This window comes from Scyliorhinus canicula, chromosome 26 (genome assembly GCF_902713615.1).
Source record: "Scyliorhinus canicula chromosome 26, sScyCan1.1, whole genome shotgun sequence".
Taxonomy (NCBI): Eukaryota; Metazoa; Chordata; class Chondrichthyes; order Carcharhiniformes; family Scyliorhinidae; genus Scyliorhinus; species Scyliorhinus canicula.
In genome coordinates, this window is record NC_052171.1 from 17,156,221 (window position 1) to 17,172,092 (window position 15,872).

General features: G+C 49.2%; 1 protein-coding gene across 6 annotated transcripts in view; it reads right to left on the reverse strand.

The window, feature by feature from the left end:
• LOC119957330 (netrin receptor UNC5D-like) overlaps window positions 1-15,872 on the reverse strand; it is a 464,604-nt gene that overhangs the window by 63,455 nt on the left and 385,277 nt on the right. For all 6 annotated transcript variants that reach the window (XM_038785226.1, XM_038785223.1, XM_038785222.1 and 3 more), the window contains 3 exons: window positions 15,820-15,852; window positions 10,536-10,721; window positions 5,783-6,157 (listed from right to left, as the gene is read on the reverse strand). In XM_038785226.1, coding sequence (XP_038641154.1) covers window positions 5,783-6,157; window positions 10,536-10,721; window positions 15,820-15,852 — 594 coding nt within the window. The remainder of the gene's footprint in view (window positions 1-5,782; window positions 6,158-10,535; window positions 10,722-15,819; window positions 15,853-15,872) is intronic.

The window sequence follows — 15,872 nt, forward strand, 5'->3', positions numbered from 1 at the left end:
TGAAATGGTGGCCGGCTATTCGAGAGTGGGAAGCGTCACAGCTGAACCTCTCTATTCCCCCAAACCCACCACCAGATCACGGTTCGGTATCCGTCCTGCTCGTGCTGGCATTGGGAGAAGACCCAATCACACTCAGCTCTCAAACAGCCTGAAAGAAATCAAGCAGACCTCCTCCAATGACTAGTAACATGAATAATCCCCCACGATCAACATCGTTGGGTAAGCATTGACCAGAAACAAAACTGGACCAGTCATACAAATACTTTGGCTGCAAGAACAGGTCAAGACTAGGAATCCTGCAGGGAGTAACTCACCTCCTGACTCCCCCAAAGCCTGTCTACCATCTACAAATCACAAGTCAGGAGTGTGATGGAATACTCTCCACTTGCCCGGATGAGCGCAGCTCTAACAACACTCAAGAAGCTCAGCACCATCCAGGACAAAGTAGCTCCCATTTCCACAAACATTCACTCCCTCCACCACCGACACACAGTGGCAGCCGTGTGTACCATCTACAGGATGCACTGCAGTAACTCACCAAGGCTCCGTTGGCAGTACCTTCCAAACCCATGACCTCTACCATCCAGAAGAACAATGCCAGCAGACATAAGGGAACACCACCACCCGGAGGTTCCCCGCCAAGCTACGATCCACCGTGAGTTGGAAATATATCGCCGTTCCTTCACTGTCACTGGGTCAAAATCCTGGAACTTCCTGCCTGACAGCACATTGGGTGTACTTACACCACATGGATGACCGCGGTTGAAGAAGTTGGCTCACCATCCCCTTCCCAAGGGGAAATTAAGGATGAGCGATAAATGTTGGCCTCGCCTGTGAAGTCCAAATCCCAGGAATGATTTTTATTTTTATAAGGTTACTTGTGGAGAGACGGGTTATTGGCACGTGTCCGAACCAGTGATGAGTATGAAAATAGGAATTGGCCACGGATATCTGGTGAAGAGATATCTGAAGGAGGCAGCGAGGTGAAGAGGGTTATGTGTGGGACTGCAAAGCTTCGGGCCTTGGCACCGGAAGGTACGATTGACTGGCCAAGGTGGAGAGATTAAAGCTGTGGTTAGCAGGAGGCCATCCCCGGAGGTGTGCAGATTTCTGAGTGGGCAATGGGACGAGATGAGGTTAAAGGGAGAGAGGGAAGGACTGAGAAACAAGGATGAGAATTTGAGGATCGAGGCCTTGTTCAACGGGAACTAATGTAGGTCAGAAAGCACAGCCCTTAATTTGTTAACACTATCATTGACTTTCAGGGTACCGTTTTTTTTGGGGCAGGAGCAGCGTGTCTCACAGATTGTGGATGTAAATAAACACAGCGTCTGCTCTTATTCAAGATACTGTGCTACGTGAAAGGCATTCTAAAATGCAGTCTGTGAGAACACGAGTCACTTCTTTTTATTCCAATTATAGTCATACAGATTATTTGTTAACTGGAGGAACCAAATCATTCACTATCTATGTACTTATGAAGAACCATATGCCGTGTCATGAAAACTAATTCAGCTGCAACAATTCCGTATTCAGTGGCTGTTAACTGATGGAGCAGATTTCACAAGATTTATTATAGTGGGAACAGGAACACAGAATCCTTTAGGAACGATAAAAAGGGCATTCAGCTTAACGAGCCCATCTCTTGGTGATCGATTAACCCACACCAATATCCCTCACATGCACCTCTCTCCAGCAGTGAACCCGGTCCTGCCACAGTCAATTTTAATACTTGCCAATCCAGTGACTGGAACGGAGAGATGGTCAAAATGGTGGCTGGCTGCTTCTCACTGGGCTCCCGATACGTTGGTGCTGAGTGTCCTCTCACCCCCTGATTTTTCACTTTATCCATCCATGCGGTCTGAGTGGCACTGCCGATGCCCACCCCTTTGATTTCCCCACCCCTACTTGCCCTTGGGAAGGTGGTGGTGAATTTACTTTCTTCTTGAACCGCCGCTTCTGCAGCGTTGTGAGGGAGCATATTCCAGACACAAGTCTGATCCAGCAAAGAGCATGTGTGCCCTGGTCCTTTTGTATGGGTAGCCCCCTTGTGGTCGTGTCACCTCTGGGTGTGTCTTGACTGCCCATTGGTCGTGTCCTATCTTACTGACCTGTTGGTTGAATGTCTGTGTGTCATGATGTCTCTGGTGCGCCCCCTAGTGTTTATTTAGTCCCAGTGCATCTACATTAACTCCTTGTGGTGTTACAGTGATGCATATCACCACAGGTGAGTGTGGGTTTGGACGGTGCTGCAGAAGCAGCCTCGGCTGCAGCGCTCCACCTCAGTGGGTGATCCTTCAGCACTTAATGATCCACATCAAAATTCAACTGCTGCTTCCTATTGTGATCCAGTCAGTGCTGGGGGATTGCAGGAAATCTGGCAGCAATGCAGGAAAAGCAACAACTTGTATTTCTCAAACAATTTACACACTCACAGGACATCCCAACACCTTTTAGAGCCAAGTATGTACTTTTCTCATGTGCAGTCATTGTCCTTAAATAGGAAATATAACAGCCAATTTTCACACAGCAAGCCCCCACACAGAACAGTGTGATAATAACCAAGATAATCTGTTTTAGTGATGTTGGATAAATATTGTTCAGTGCACCAAAGATAAATCCCCTGCCCCTCTTCGTAATGGTGCCATGGGAGATTTTACTTCCACCTCGCAGAGCAGAAGGGTCAGAGTTTAACACCTCATTCAAAAGACAGCACCTCTGACAGTGCAGCACCCCCCTCAGTCCTGCCAGAAAATGGACAGGTAAGTTGAATACTTTTTTGTGGTGTCCCTGTGGAACAAAAGGAGCAGGGCAAGTCCTCAGGTTCTCACAAGAAAATACTGTGCCTCCGCATTGTGGGATTCCCTTTCCCTGCCCACCTGTCTTCAGACCACTTAGAACATAGAACATAGAACAGTACAGCACAGAACAGGCCCTTCGGCCCTCGATGTTGTGCCGAGCAATGATCACCCTACTCAAACCCACGTATCCACCCTATACCCGTAACCGAACAACCCCCCTCCCCCCTTAACCTTACTTTTTAGGACACTACGGGCAATTTAGCATGGCCAATCCACCTAACCCGCACATCTTTGGACTGTGGGAGGAAACCGGAGCACCCGGAGGAAACCCACGCACACACGGGGAGGACGTGCAGACTCCACACAGACAGTGACCCAGCCGGAATCGAACCTGGGATCCTGGAGCTGTGAAGCATTTATGCTAACCACTATGCTACTGTGCTGCCCCTAACTTCTTGCCCCCACTCATCCTGATGCTGGGGTTGTTCCCTTCAGCTGAGTGACACCCCACTCCATCCAGTCCTGTTGGGCTCAGGCCAAAGTCAGAAAGCAGTTCCAGGCGTTAAAACCTCCCGGTGGGGTGCGACACAGTGGGAGGGTGCCATCAATTATTTTCTCATATAATAGTGGAATAACAACAGATGGCGATTGGATGCAAAAGTGAAGAGACAACAACTCTGTTGGTTCTGAGAAGAATGCAAGTCCTGCAGACAATGACACGACAATCACATCTTCTTTAGTGGTTTACAGCGACATGGGCTTCGCGGAGGTCGTGTGGCCCAGTAGGCAGTGATTTCCATCTGAGTGAGAAATTCCAGCTTCAAATCGCACTCCAGGACTTGCCATCCAGAAAATAAGTGTTTATGACGCAATGCAAACAGGTTAATAATCAGCCTGCTAATCCTCACCACTGTTCCCCCAAAGGGGAATGTGTAGATATGAAACAAAAACATACTCCCAGAATGTCTTGATCCACTGCACTTCGCACACAGCCACAACCGGTGCACAGCAGATGCTATCTCCCCGGCCCGTAACTCATCCCTGGAGCATCTCGACAACAAGGACCCCGACATCAGGGCCGGGATTCTCCCCTACCCAGCGAAGCGGGGTGTCCCGGCGTGTTGGAGTGGCATGAACCACTCCGGCGTCGGGCAGCCCCAAATGTGCGGAGGTCTCCGCACCTTTAGGGGCCAAGCCATCACATTGAGGGGCAAGGTCCGCGCCGGAGTGGTTCCTGCTCCGCCGGCTGGTGTGAACGGCCTTTGGTGGCACGTCAGCTGAGGCCGAAAGGATTTTGTCGGCCGGCATAAGTCCGCGCATGCGCCGGAGCATCAGCGGCTGCTGACATCATCCCGACGCATGCGCAGGGGAGGGGGTCTCTTCCGCCTCCGCCATGGTGAAGACCATGGCGAAGGCGGACGAAAAAGAGTGCCCGCACGGCACAGGCCTGCCCGCCAACCGGTGGGCCCTGATCGCGGGCCAGGCCACCGTGGGGGCACCCCCCGGGGTCAGATCGCCCCGTGCCCCCCCCCAGGACCCCGGAGCCCGCCCACGCCGCCAATCCCGCCGGTCAGGTAGGTGTTTTGATTCCCGCCGGTGGGAGAGGCCTGTCAGCAGCGGGACTTCAGCCCATAGCGGGCCGGAGAATCGCCGTGGGGCGCCCGCCGACTGGCACGGCGCAATTCCCGCCCCCGCCAAATCTCGGGTGGCAGAGAATTCGGGACACGGTGGGGGCGGGATTGATGCCGGCCCCGGGCGATTCTCCGACCCGGCGGGGGGTTGGAGAATCCCGCCCCAGACTCCTATTCATTGACTACAGCTCCACCTTCAACACCATAATCCCAGCCAAGCTCGTATCAAAGCTCCAAAACCTAGAACTTGGCTCCTCACTCTGCAACTGGATCCTCGACTTTCTGACCCACAGACCACAATCAGTCAGAATAAACAACAACACCTCCTCCACAATAGTCCTCAGCACCGTGGCCCCGCAAGGCTCCGTGCTTAGCCTCCTACTATACTCCCTGTACACACATGACTTTGTGGCAAAATCTTTGCTGATGACATTAGCATCATGTTTGCTGATGACATGACCGTAGTGGATCGTATCTCGAACAACGATGAGTCAGAATACTGGAGGGAGTTAGAGAACCTAGTGGAGTGGTGTAACGACAACAATCTCTCCCTCAATGTCAGCAAAACTAAGGGACTGGTCATTGAATTTAGGAAGCCAGGTATTATCACACCCTTGACTGCATCAACGGGCCAAGGTGGAGATGGTTGACAGCTTTAAATTGGTTGAAAGAACTCTTATCTTTGAGTTAGAAACCTATGACTTCAAGCCCCATCTGTGCAATTCAGCATGCAACCTAAGCTTCATTGCAGTGCTGGAGAGTAAGAGGCGAGCTGGCCTTTCAATGAGAGCTCACAGTCCACCTGGTAAGGTATTGTGCTGTAAAGCTATAGGCTATATATTTTGGACACAATGCCACCCTTTCTTCTTTCTAAATAAAGGATTGAACTTCAGGTTACGACAGAGCATTGTAGTCAAGGGAAGCTGAACTCAATCGTTTGAATTCATAGATGTTATCATAGAATTTACAGTGCAGAAGGAGGCCATTCGGCCCATCGAGTCTGCACCGGCTCTTGGAAAGAGCACCCTACCCAAGTTCAATACCTCCACCCTATCCCAATAACCCAGTAACCCCACCCAACACTAAGGGCAATTCTGGACACTAAGGGCAATTTATCATGGCCAATCCACCTAACCTGCACATCTTTGGACTGTGGGAGGAAACCGGAGCACCCGGAGGAAACCCACGCATACACGGGGAGGATGTGCAGACTCCGCACAGACAGTGACCCAAGCCGGAATCGAACCTGGGACCCTGGAGCTGTGAAGCCATTGTGCTATCCACAATGCTACCGTGCTGCCCAAGTCAAAGCAAGTGAGAAACTAGTTTGCATATTCTTCTGCTTCCTACCTTTAGTTGGTCCTTCCAAGCACCCACCGAGGCAGCTGAATATGCCAGAAGTCCTGTTTTCAGCCCGAGGAACTGAGGCAGGGAGATGTTGCGAACTTGATGCATTGCTTCTCGCGTGTATTTTATCAATGCCTCTGCTATTACGAGGGTACGTCCGGGATGATACCCTGCCATGATACTCCACTCCATCTGCAACTCCAAGCGAGACCATTAAGGAACTTTGCACTTTAACTTTGATCCCCGGTAGAGAGTCAAAGAGAGGTGACTGGGTCATGAGTTCTTTGTTCATGGGGTCCTGGAAACAGATGGGTCCATTATAAGTCCTGCTCACCGTCAGGTCGGGCTGCATTGATGGGTTCAGAAGCAAAGAATTACCTGGGAAAATGAAATCGGAAACAAAATATTACTTTTCACTAATTAAAAAAACAATGTATTCTGTCTTTCCTAGTAAACATCCAACTGGGTAAAAGCATCTCCTTTTATTAAATTTAGAGTACCCAATTTATTTTTTCCAATTAAGGGGCAATTTAGCGTGGTCAATCCACCTACCCTGCACATACTTGGGTTGTGGGTGTGAGACCCACGCAGACACGGGGAGAATGTGCAAACTCTACACGGACAGTGACCCAGATCCGGGATCGAACCCGGGTCGTCGGCACCGTGAGGCAGCAGTGCCCATGCCGCCCGGGCGAAAGCATCACTTGGTGAATTACCAGTCAAAGAGATGAGAAGGACTCAGATTTTTTTCCTCCCCTCTGAGCTATGACAGGGCAAATACTGAGATGCTGTTTCCCCTGGCTCGAGACCAAAGGGCCAGGAAAATGGCTTGTCAATTTCGGACTGAGATGAAATGTTGCTAACCTCGGCGACCCCAGAGGGCTGTGGATACCCATGCCTTCTTCTGTCTGTGTGGCACATTTGTAGGTGGGTAGATATTAAATAAGGTAGGGGGCTGGCAGGTGAGGAGCCTGCTGCCTTCCACCATGCCAATTAGGTTTGTATTGGGAAGTCCAATGGCCTTTCTGCCCGCCATGAATTGAGGTCCTTATGTCGGCAATTAATGTCCATTTAAGGACCTCTTCCACTGCCATTGGTGTTAACCGTGGCAGCTGGGGGGTTGCCAGACACAAAGACAAGCAAATCTGTGTGGGGTGGTTTGCATGTTCCTTGAGGGGGTCCCTCATTCAAAGCCATGCAGTGCCTTATTGAGGGATCCGGCGGGGTGCTCATTGAGGGCTGCATCTTGCTCCAAGTTCTGACCCCTCACCTCCCTCTCCTTCCCTGACGGCACTAACCCTGTAACACCCCCATCCCTCGCTATCTCTCAACCACCAACAATCTGAGGCCTCAGGTGGGTGTAGTACCCAAAGAAGCCACCACCTCCCAATTGTGCTGCTGTTCAACAGAGTTGCCAGCCCCTGAGTGACTGACGGTTCTTGGCTGGTGGGGGCCTTGATCCCTGGGTATGGATCGCTGCCGGCCTGTTACGTGCCTGAGCGGTAGAAGTTGTGGCGGGCCGACTCGGAAAGAGATGACACAGGGCTCTCCAGCCGTGGCCCAGTTCCCGTCATCACTAGAAGATTCCGGTCTCACATGCTGAGCATTGCAAGGCGAAGACTGATAGATTTTTGGTGCTGACGGAATGCTTCGGGAATAAATGGAAATAGTGCAGGAAAGTGGAATTGAAGCTAAATGTCCGCCAATGAACATACTGAATGATGGAGCAGTCTCAAACCACTGTCGGGTCTACACCTGCTCCTAATTCCAACATTCCCACATTTCAGGCATCAGGAGGATCACAATGGGCCTCAGGATCCTTGGGGAAAGAGAAATCAGCCAAAGGTTCTGTTTCTGATGACTACAAATTTGGACGTTGGCTGAGAGGATTGTTTCAGCTTGGCTTTTGATAGTCTATAGAGCCAAAACATCAACGACATTTTGGAAAGTGATAGGAGGGTACTCTGACAAGGAGGAACTGTAAGGACATCATGGGTCTCACGTAAACACAACTTTATTTGCACAATCTACTGTGTGTACGTAGTTGGCCACAGGGAAGGCACATCTCCTTTCAGAGTCCTTGGCACGTTATTCCCTGATGTCAGAGCTGCAGCATCATGTACTCCACTGATGAGCATATCCATTCCGTTAACCCTTTACGCCATAGGGAGCACCTTTGGAGCTGCCCCCTGACACCAGCGTGCCATGAGCAGGTGAGGGAGGGAATAGGCTGTGCGTTTCCCCAAAAAGTTGGCATGTCGGGTTACAGGTCTCCTGTAAATGAACTTCAGAACAAGTTATTAGGGTTTGCCAACAAGCAATTTACAATAAATCAATCAACGCAAAGTAGGCATTAGTGACAAGCAAGGACTGACACCGACCCAGTGTTTTCAGAAAATTCAATTTGATTACAAAGTGGTTGTGCGGGGTATTAATCAGCTGTGTACAGAATAGACAGAGTGTTTTGTCAATGACAAAAACGCTTTGAATAAAGCACTTGCAATTGATTCAGTTTATCTGTTTATTCTAGTGGGTAATGCTTTTTGTCCAAGTGTACTTGTGTACAATTATGAAAGCAATTACAATGATTCAAATAGAAAATTACTGTCCTGAAGTTATTAAGCTACTTCCTTCAAGTCTCTGCTTCTCTGAAGGTAAACAGTATTCCCTTCATTCCCATGGAACACTTGTCCACAAAATAACAATGACCTTTATTGTTGCTGATCGCCTAAGTGTCACGTTTAAAGTCCCTACACATTTAGCGCACTCAAATAACAGATTAACAGTTACCCTGGAGAACAATAAATTGAAGAGCACTCGTCTGAGTGGCTCAATTTCACATTATCCCGGGAACTCTAGCACCACCGCTCTCTTTCTCAAACTAGCTTCAAACGGGCCTGTTAGCCGTGGGCGCAAATCCCTCAATGGCCGCTAAATTGCGGGAGAGGCCAAAAACAGGATCTGCACTGGTTGGGGGGTGGAGGCGTTAACAGCAATGAGGATGGCATGGCTGCATCCAGGTCCAACCAGCCAATGGGTCTGGGGAAGTACTGATCTTATCTGGCTGTGTCACCAACTTACTCTCTCTCATCCCTCTCAGGTAACTGATGGATATCGGTGTGGAGCCAGTGGAATTGTCTATTCTACGTATCACTGCACTGGAGGAGCATAGGATCCAGCGGCATTGTGCGGTGGCAGGAGGCCACGGGCCCCACCGGCATGCAGTCGGGAACAAAGGCACAGAAGGAGGCCAACATGTCCTTTCCAGGGAGACTGTGCGGTACCTGTGCGGACTTGGCACCACTTGGCGGCGGAGGAAACCCGCTTCCTGCGGCCACAAAGGTCATGGTATCTCTCAACCTTTACCCAATGAAGTGGTTCCAGGGCTCTTGCAGGCATTCGCCCATAAGTGCATCCATTGGCTCTGCAACGGGGCGATGACCTTTATGAGGACGACCCGGAGAAGCGGCACGGGTCCTTGGATGAGCCGCCCTTCCCGTAACAGCCTCCCCGAATAGGCGCCGGAATGTGGCGACTAGGGGCTTTTCACAGTAACTTCATTGAAGCCTACTTGTGACAATAAGCGATTTCCATTTCCATGAGAAGGACGTTCAGGAGGCAGTTGAGGAAGAGGTCACTGAGGATCTGGCGAGCAAAAGCCAGAAGAGGGGGCAAGGGTGCGCATGGGCAGGAGGGCTAGGGATCATTGTCTCCTGCTCCATGGGGTAGGACCAGCATGTAGTCTGACAGTGCAACACTGCAGGACATCATTACTGCGCTGCGACCAGAGGATGAAGGTTGCAGAGATCATAATCACCAGGGTGCTGGGGCTGGGGAGTGTTTGAAGCCCAGTTAATGCAGGAGGGTGCTGATGGCTAGCAGTGAGGAATGATCCTTGATGCTCCTCAGCACGCTGACTCCCCAGCTCATGTCTGAGTGGCACTGAGTCAGCTGGGGGAATAAAAATTCCTCAAAGTCCCTGAAAATTGCAGTCCGCATTGCGCTGGCTTGGCCGGCGGGAATCACTCCGATTACCGCGTCAAAAATGGTGCTTGGTCATTTTTTTGGGGGATAAGTCCGCCCAAGTGGTTTTGCAACAATGACCTGAGGTGAATTAGCCACGGAACTGTTCTGTTTCCCCTCAGAGCTGCATGTGGTGGATGGTCAGTGCCTTTTGGCAAGAATGTGAATGAGATGGGAGAAATTGCTGACCCACAATAAACTGTGTCAGCAGGCGTGCGACCACAGCAGCAGTACCCAGAGAGTAAAAATTAGGCACATTTCTAAACGACATGGCAAGTTACATTTCCCCTGCTTCCCTTCTGCATTTGCATTCTCGGTTTGCTGAGTGCACTGCATTGGGGAGACAGCTCAATGACTACAGGAAAGCCAGGCAACTCAAAGCGCACCTCCCTGACGATTCTGTGGATTTGGATGGATAAAATTGAGGAGGGTCCTTGATGGACCTGCGACCTTCTGTCTGACTTTCCTGTGTCCCATGATGCAATGCCATCCTGCTCCTTCCTTTCTAAGGATCAGTTTGGCGTTTCGCTAGAAGTAGCAGGTGTCTACGATGTGAGCAACACACAGGGGCCACAGCAACTATCCCATTCCCCAGCCGGCCTTACGGGACATTTCACGTGGCTTTGCTGAGTGTATGAAATATTGACCAAGCTGTTCATTCAACCTCACGTCGTACACATACAATTCAGGAGAACGTTCCAGCAATAATGAATGTAACACCGGGGACACTAACCCTGTCTGGCAGTCTTGAAGCTGAAGGACTGAAAGCCGCCGGTCAGGGCGGACGAGTCAATAACATCGACACCATATTGACTTTGGCTCCTTCGGTACAATGTGATGCCCACCACGAGCATTGCAACTGCAATCACTGCTGCACCAAGGCCCGAGTACAGAGCCACGTCGCTGTTGGTCTCAATACCTACAAGAGGCAGATGTATTAGATGTAACTCTGCAGTTGATAAGTCTGCATTCCTTCTCTTCCTCAGCCAAGCTGTCACGGCATTGGCAGCGATGACAGCTGGAGCTGACTGTTTCCGCGCACATCGAGTCACAATTTAACACCCATTCTTTTTCACAGGACAAAGAAGGCACCAGCAGAGAAATGGAAAAGAAAAACTGTTCCCAAACCTTTCCCAATCAGATATATTATTCACGGAGATGAACACCGATCTGTGGAATTCGCTACCCCAGAGTGCAGAGGATGCTGGGATAGTGAGTAAATTTAAGGAGGAGTTAAGACAGATTTTTAATTGGTAATGGGTTGATGGGTGATGGAGAACTGGCAGGACGGTGGTGTGAAGGTCAGGCTGAGACAGCCACGATCGAATGGCAGAACAGACTCGATGGGCCAAATGGCCCAATTCTGCTCCTATATCTTATGAACTTAAAAGGGCACTAGATTTTGGTCTGACAGTCCACTGATCATAGATCTTACAGTGCAGAAGGAGGTTATTTGGCCCATCGAGTCTGCGCCGGCCCTTGGAAAGAGCACCCTACTTAAACCCACGCCTCCACCCTATCCCCGTAACTCCACCTAACCTTTTTGACACTAAGGGGCAATTTAGCATGGCCAATCCACCTAACCTGCACATCTTTAGACTGTGGGAGGAAACCGGAGCACCCGGAGGAAACCCATGCAGACACAGGGAGAAAGTTCAGACTCCGGACAGACAGTCACACGAGGCCGGAATTGAACCCTGGTCTCTGGAGCTGTGAGGCAGCAGTGCTAACCATTGTGCCACCGTGCCGCCCGTCTGGACCGCCATTCCTCTAACTGGCTCCACCAAAAGAAATCCCAGACGAATGGGCCAGTCATTCATTCCATTTGTGTTGGTGAGATTTTGCTGTGCATATACCACAGCAGGCATGGCACTCCACTGGAACTGTGTTTGAGGGAGGATATCGTGCTCACAGGTTTCTTAACCTGCAGCAACAGAATTAGATGCAAAGTAACATGCAAGAGAGCTGTAGAAGTAACTGATGCCTGAAAACGGAACCTCGGAAGGCATTCAATGGCCAGTGCATCTCAGTGCATGACAACACATTCTGAGTTGCTGCCTGCACAGGCACATGTTGCTGCTTGGCTTGTTGACAGTTTGATTTCAGTCACGGTAGGATTAACAAACACTCTGTTGTAATGAATATGCTCATAACACCCATGATTATATCGCTTAAGCCACCTGAAGACAATTAACCAGTTGCAGCTGTTTAAAGAATCCATTTTGCAAAATAACAAGAAAAAGATTCATTAAATTACCAACGGCTCTGCGTAACAAAATGGTTTCTTTTTCTCGCACAAGTTTAGTTCGAGTCATTTAATTATGTCCGCCAATCCTTCTTTTGCGTCCTCAAGCAACGGGCTCTGCATTTTCTCCAATAACGCAGCACTGCCTGGGTGCTGCCCTGGGTGTTTCAGCTCTCGTGCTGGGCTGGGACTTAAACTCACAACCTTGGAATCAGTGGCTGCCCGCTGAGCCACAGCTGACAAAATAATGCAAACAAAAATGACCAGCCGAGGGATGGCTACAATTGTGGGCCAGTTGTTGCAAAAGCTGGTTTGACGGCTTTCAAAGATGACTGAATGGCTAAATAACTCAAATCCTATCTTTGTCCCAAGAGGGTCCTGAACTTTCAAGACACCTACCTCGCGTTTTCCGGTCTGGATTGTGTAACTCTGTCCATTTCAGCATGAAAATCACACAATTGGGGCTCTCGGGAAATGTTATAATTTTTTAGAACAGTACAGCACAGAACAGGCCCTTCATGTTGTGCCGAGCAATGATCACCCTACTCAAGCCCACGTATCCACCCTATACCAGTAACCCAACAACCCCCATTAACCTTATTTTTTTTTAGGACACTAAGTGCAATTTAGCCTGGCCAATCCACCTAACCCGCACATCTTTGGACTGTGGGAGGAAACCGGAGCACCCGGAGGAAACCCACGCACACACGGGGAGGACGTGCAGACTCCACACAGACAGTGACCCAGCCAGGAATCGAACCTGGGACCCTGGAGCTGTGAAGCATTGATGCTAACCACCATGCTACCGTGATCATTCAGCAGAGTATTGAATAACAGTTTGTTTAATTTGAAATGCTGCCATTCAGTTCATCTGGGTTATGTAGGACACAAGCAGGGGCTAGAATGTTGATGATTATTCAGCTATCTCTCTCTGCATTTCAAACACTCGCTGAAAATGATCTCCATAATCAAGGCCTTTTTATTATTTTTTTAATTTAACAACAAATTCCAACGAAGGGACAATTTAGCGTGGCCACTCCACCTACCTACCTTGCACATCTTTGGGTTGTGGGGCTGAGACATGGGGAGAATGTGCAACCACCGCATGGACAGTTGACCCAGGGCCAGGATCGAACCCAGGTCTTCGGTGCCGTGAGGCGGCAGTGCTAACCATTGAGCCACCCGGCTGCCCACCTGGAATTCTGAACTGAGTGGTTTTGTGATGTGGATTGATGCCCATTAAGGGAATCAACGGGTACGGAGGTTGGGCGGGAAAGTGGCGGTGAGGCAGAAATTCAACCATGGTCACACTGAATGGTGGACTCGGCTTGAAGGGCCAAATCCTTTGCACCACGTCCGAGTCCCCTCCTTGTTCCGGTTAGGAACACAGGATTGACGAGCAGTAGTAAGCCATTCAATCCTGCTCTGCCATTCAATATGATCATCCCTGATCTAATTGCCTGTTTCCTGTCAGTCCCCCATAACACTTGGCCCCCGTGTCCATCAACAGTCTAACCAACACAGTCTTGAATAAGTTCAATGCCCCAGCCCCTACTACTTCCTGGGGGAGAGAATTCCATAGAGCAACAGCTCCCTGAGAGAAAGATACTGAAGAAGGCCAGAGAAAGAAATGGATTTTGCAGCAATGAGTACATAAATGCTCCACATTCCTGTCTCTCACGCCTCAGTCTGCTCGGTCAGTGGCTGTATTCTCAGTGGGCAATACATAAAGCATGACCATCATCAGCAGAAGATAATCGCGAAGCACTAATCCCAACCATTCCAAGGTAAAAGACATTTCTATGGGTTAGTGATTAAAATCCACCTTTAACATCAGAATTTACAGGGTGTGATTTCCATGCATCAATGCTCATCGTATTCGCACGGATTTATTTTGTTTGCTCTTTGAACAGCTGCATTTAAGTCGGTCAATCCCTCCATTAAAAAGTAAAACGATTCCATATGTGAACATTTAGCATTGGTACGCTAACACTGAACACACTGATTCCTGGGGTTTAATCCTTTATTTATTGCCAACCTGCAACTGATTTCTGTTACTGAGACTCCATGGCCAAAGGTGAATTCAGTGTGCGGTTAAAGTTGATACGCACAAGCATCACTCGGTGCATCCGATTTGGAACACCAGGGTGTACATGTTACAAATTAAATTTGTGAGGTAATGCATTTTGGAAGGTCTAATACAGGGAGGGAATATACAGTGAATGATAGAACCCTCAAGAGTATTGACAGTCAGAGAGATCAAGGTGTACAGGTCCACAGGTCACTGAAAGGGGCAACACAGGTGAAGAAGGTAGTCAAGAAGGCATACGGCATGCTTGTCTTCATTGGCTGGGGCACTGAGTATAAAAATTGGCAAGTCATGTTGCAGCTGTATAGAACCTTAGTTAGGCCACACTTGAAGTATAGTGCTCAATCCTGGTTCCCACAGTATCAGAAGGATGTGGAGGCTTTAGAGAGGGTGCAGAAGAGATTTACCAGGATGTTGCCTGGTATGGAGGGCATTAGCTATGAGGAGCAGTTGAATGAACTCGGTTTGTTCTCGCTGGAACGACGGAGGTTTAGGGGCAACATGATAGAGGTCTACAAAATTATGAGGGGCATAGACAGAGTGGATAGTCAGAGGCTTTTCCCAGGGTAGAGGGGTCAATTACTAGGGGGCATAGGTTGAAGGCGCGAGGGGTAAGGTTTAGAGGAGACGTACGAGGCAAGTTTTTTTACACAGACGGTAGTGGGTGCCTGGAACACGCTGCCGGAGGAGGTGGTGGAAGCAGGGACGATAGTGACGTTTAAGGGGCATCTTGACAAATACATGAATAGGATGGGAATAGAGGGATAGGGACTTCGGAAGTGTAGAAGGTTTTAGTTTAGACGGGCAGCATAGTCGGCACGGGCTTGGAGGGCCGAAGGGCCTGTTCCTGTGCTGTACTTTTCTTTGTTCTTTGTAAATCTCCAATTGCAAAGTGCCACATGCTGGCAGCATAACCGTGTCTGGATGGTTAATGTCAATGTACGTGACTCCCTAAGGTGTATGTTAACCTCTTTGCTTGCGTTTGGGGTACAGCCGGGTGAAGTCTATTCTTGTCCAGGCGTGGATCTTCAGGGAAACAACTGAGCAGTGGTTTGTGAAAATCATAAAAGTTGAGAAAAAAATTCCTTGGCTTTGGAGAAAAACCTGTAGAATGGGGTGCATTGCTTTCGAGATATGGGATCATCAATCTTAGCCCGTCGGCTCACTGAAAAATGTAAAGATTGATATTGCGAGACACAAGGGAAATACTCAAACCATCAAGTTGCTGTGCAGATGAATGTATTAAAATATAAAACAGATAAGCGATTCAGGGTATGTCGCTTCCCATTATTGTAAAGTTGTGGCAGGCGTCTTCTTGAATAAGTACAGCAACACAAATTCTTTTTGGTTGGAGCTGATCCATGGTATTAAAGGAATAACTTATGAGGAAAGAGCAGAGAAGGTGGGACTTACTCACCTTGAGAGGAGGCAACTGAGAGAAGGTTTCATCAAAACATGCCCTCTATTAAACGACAACAAGAAACCCATTCAGGGGCACTACTTGAAGGTAATCCGACAACAAAGGGGGCATAGTCGCCAAATAGCTGGCGTGGAGGGAGAGGCGGCAGGTTTTTATTAAGATTTGTGAGCTCAGACAGATTTATGTGCCCTCCCTCAGTCACACTTATCTTGTTAGGCACAGCTTTTTGCTGGGAAATTAAAACTAGTATTAGAAGTACTCACTTTGAGGCTGCACTTCCTGGAGAGGCGTCTGGCCTGTTGAAAGAAAACAGAGC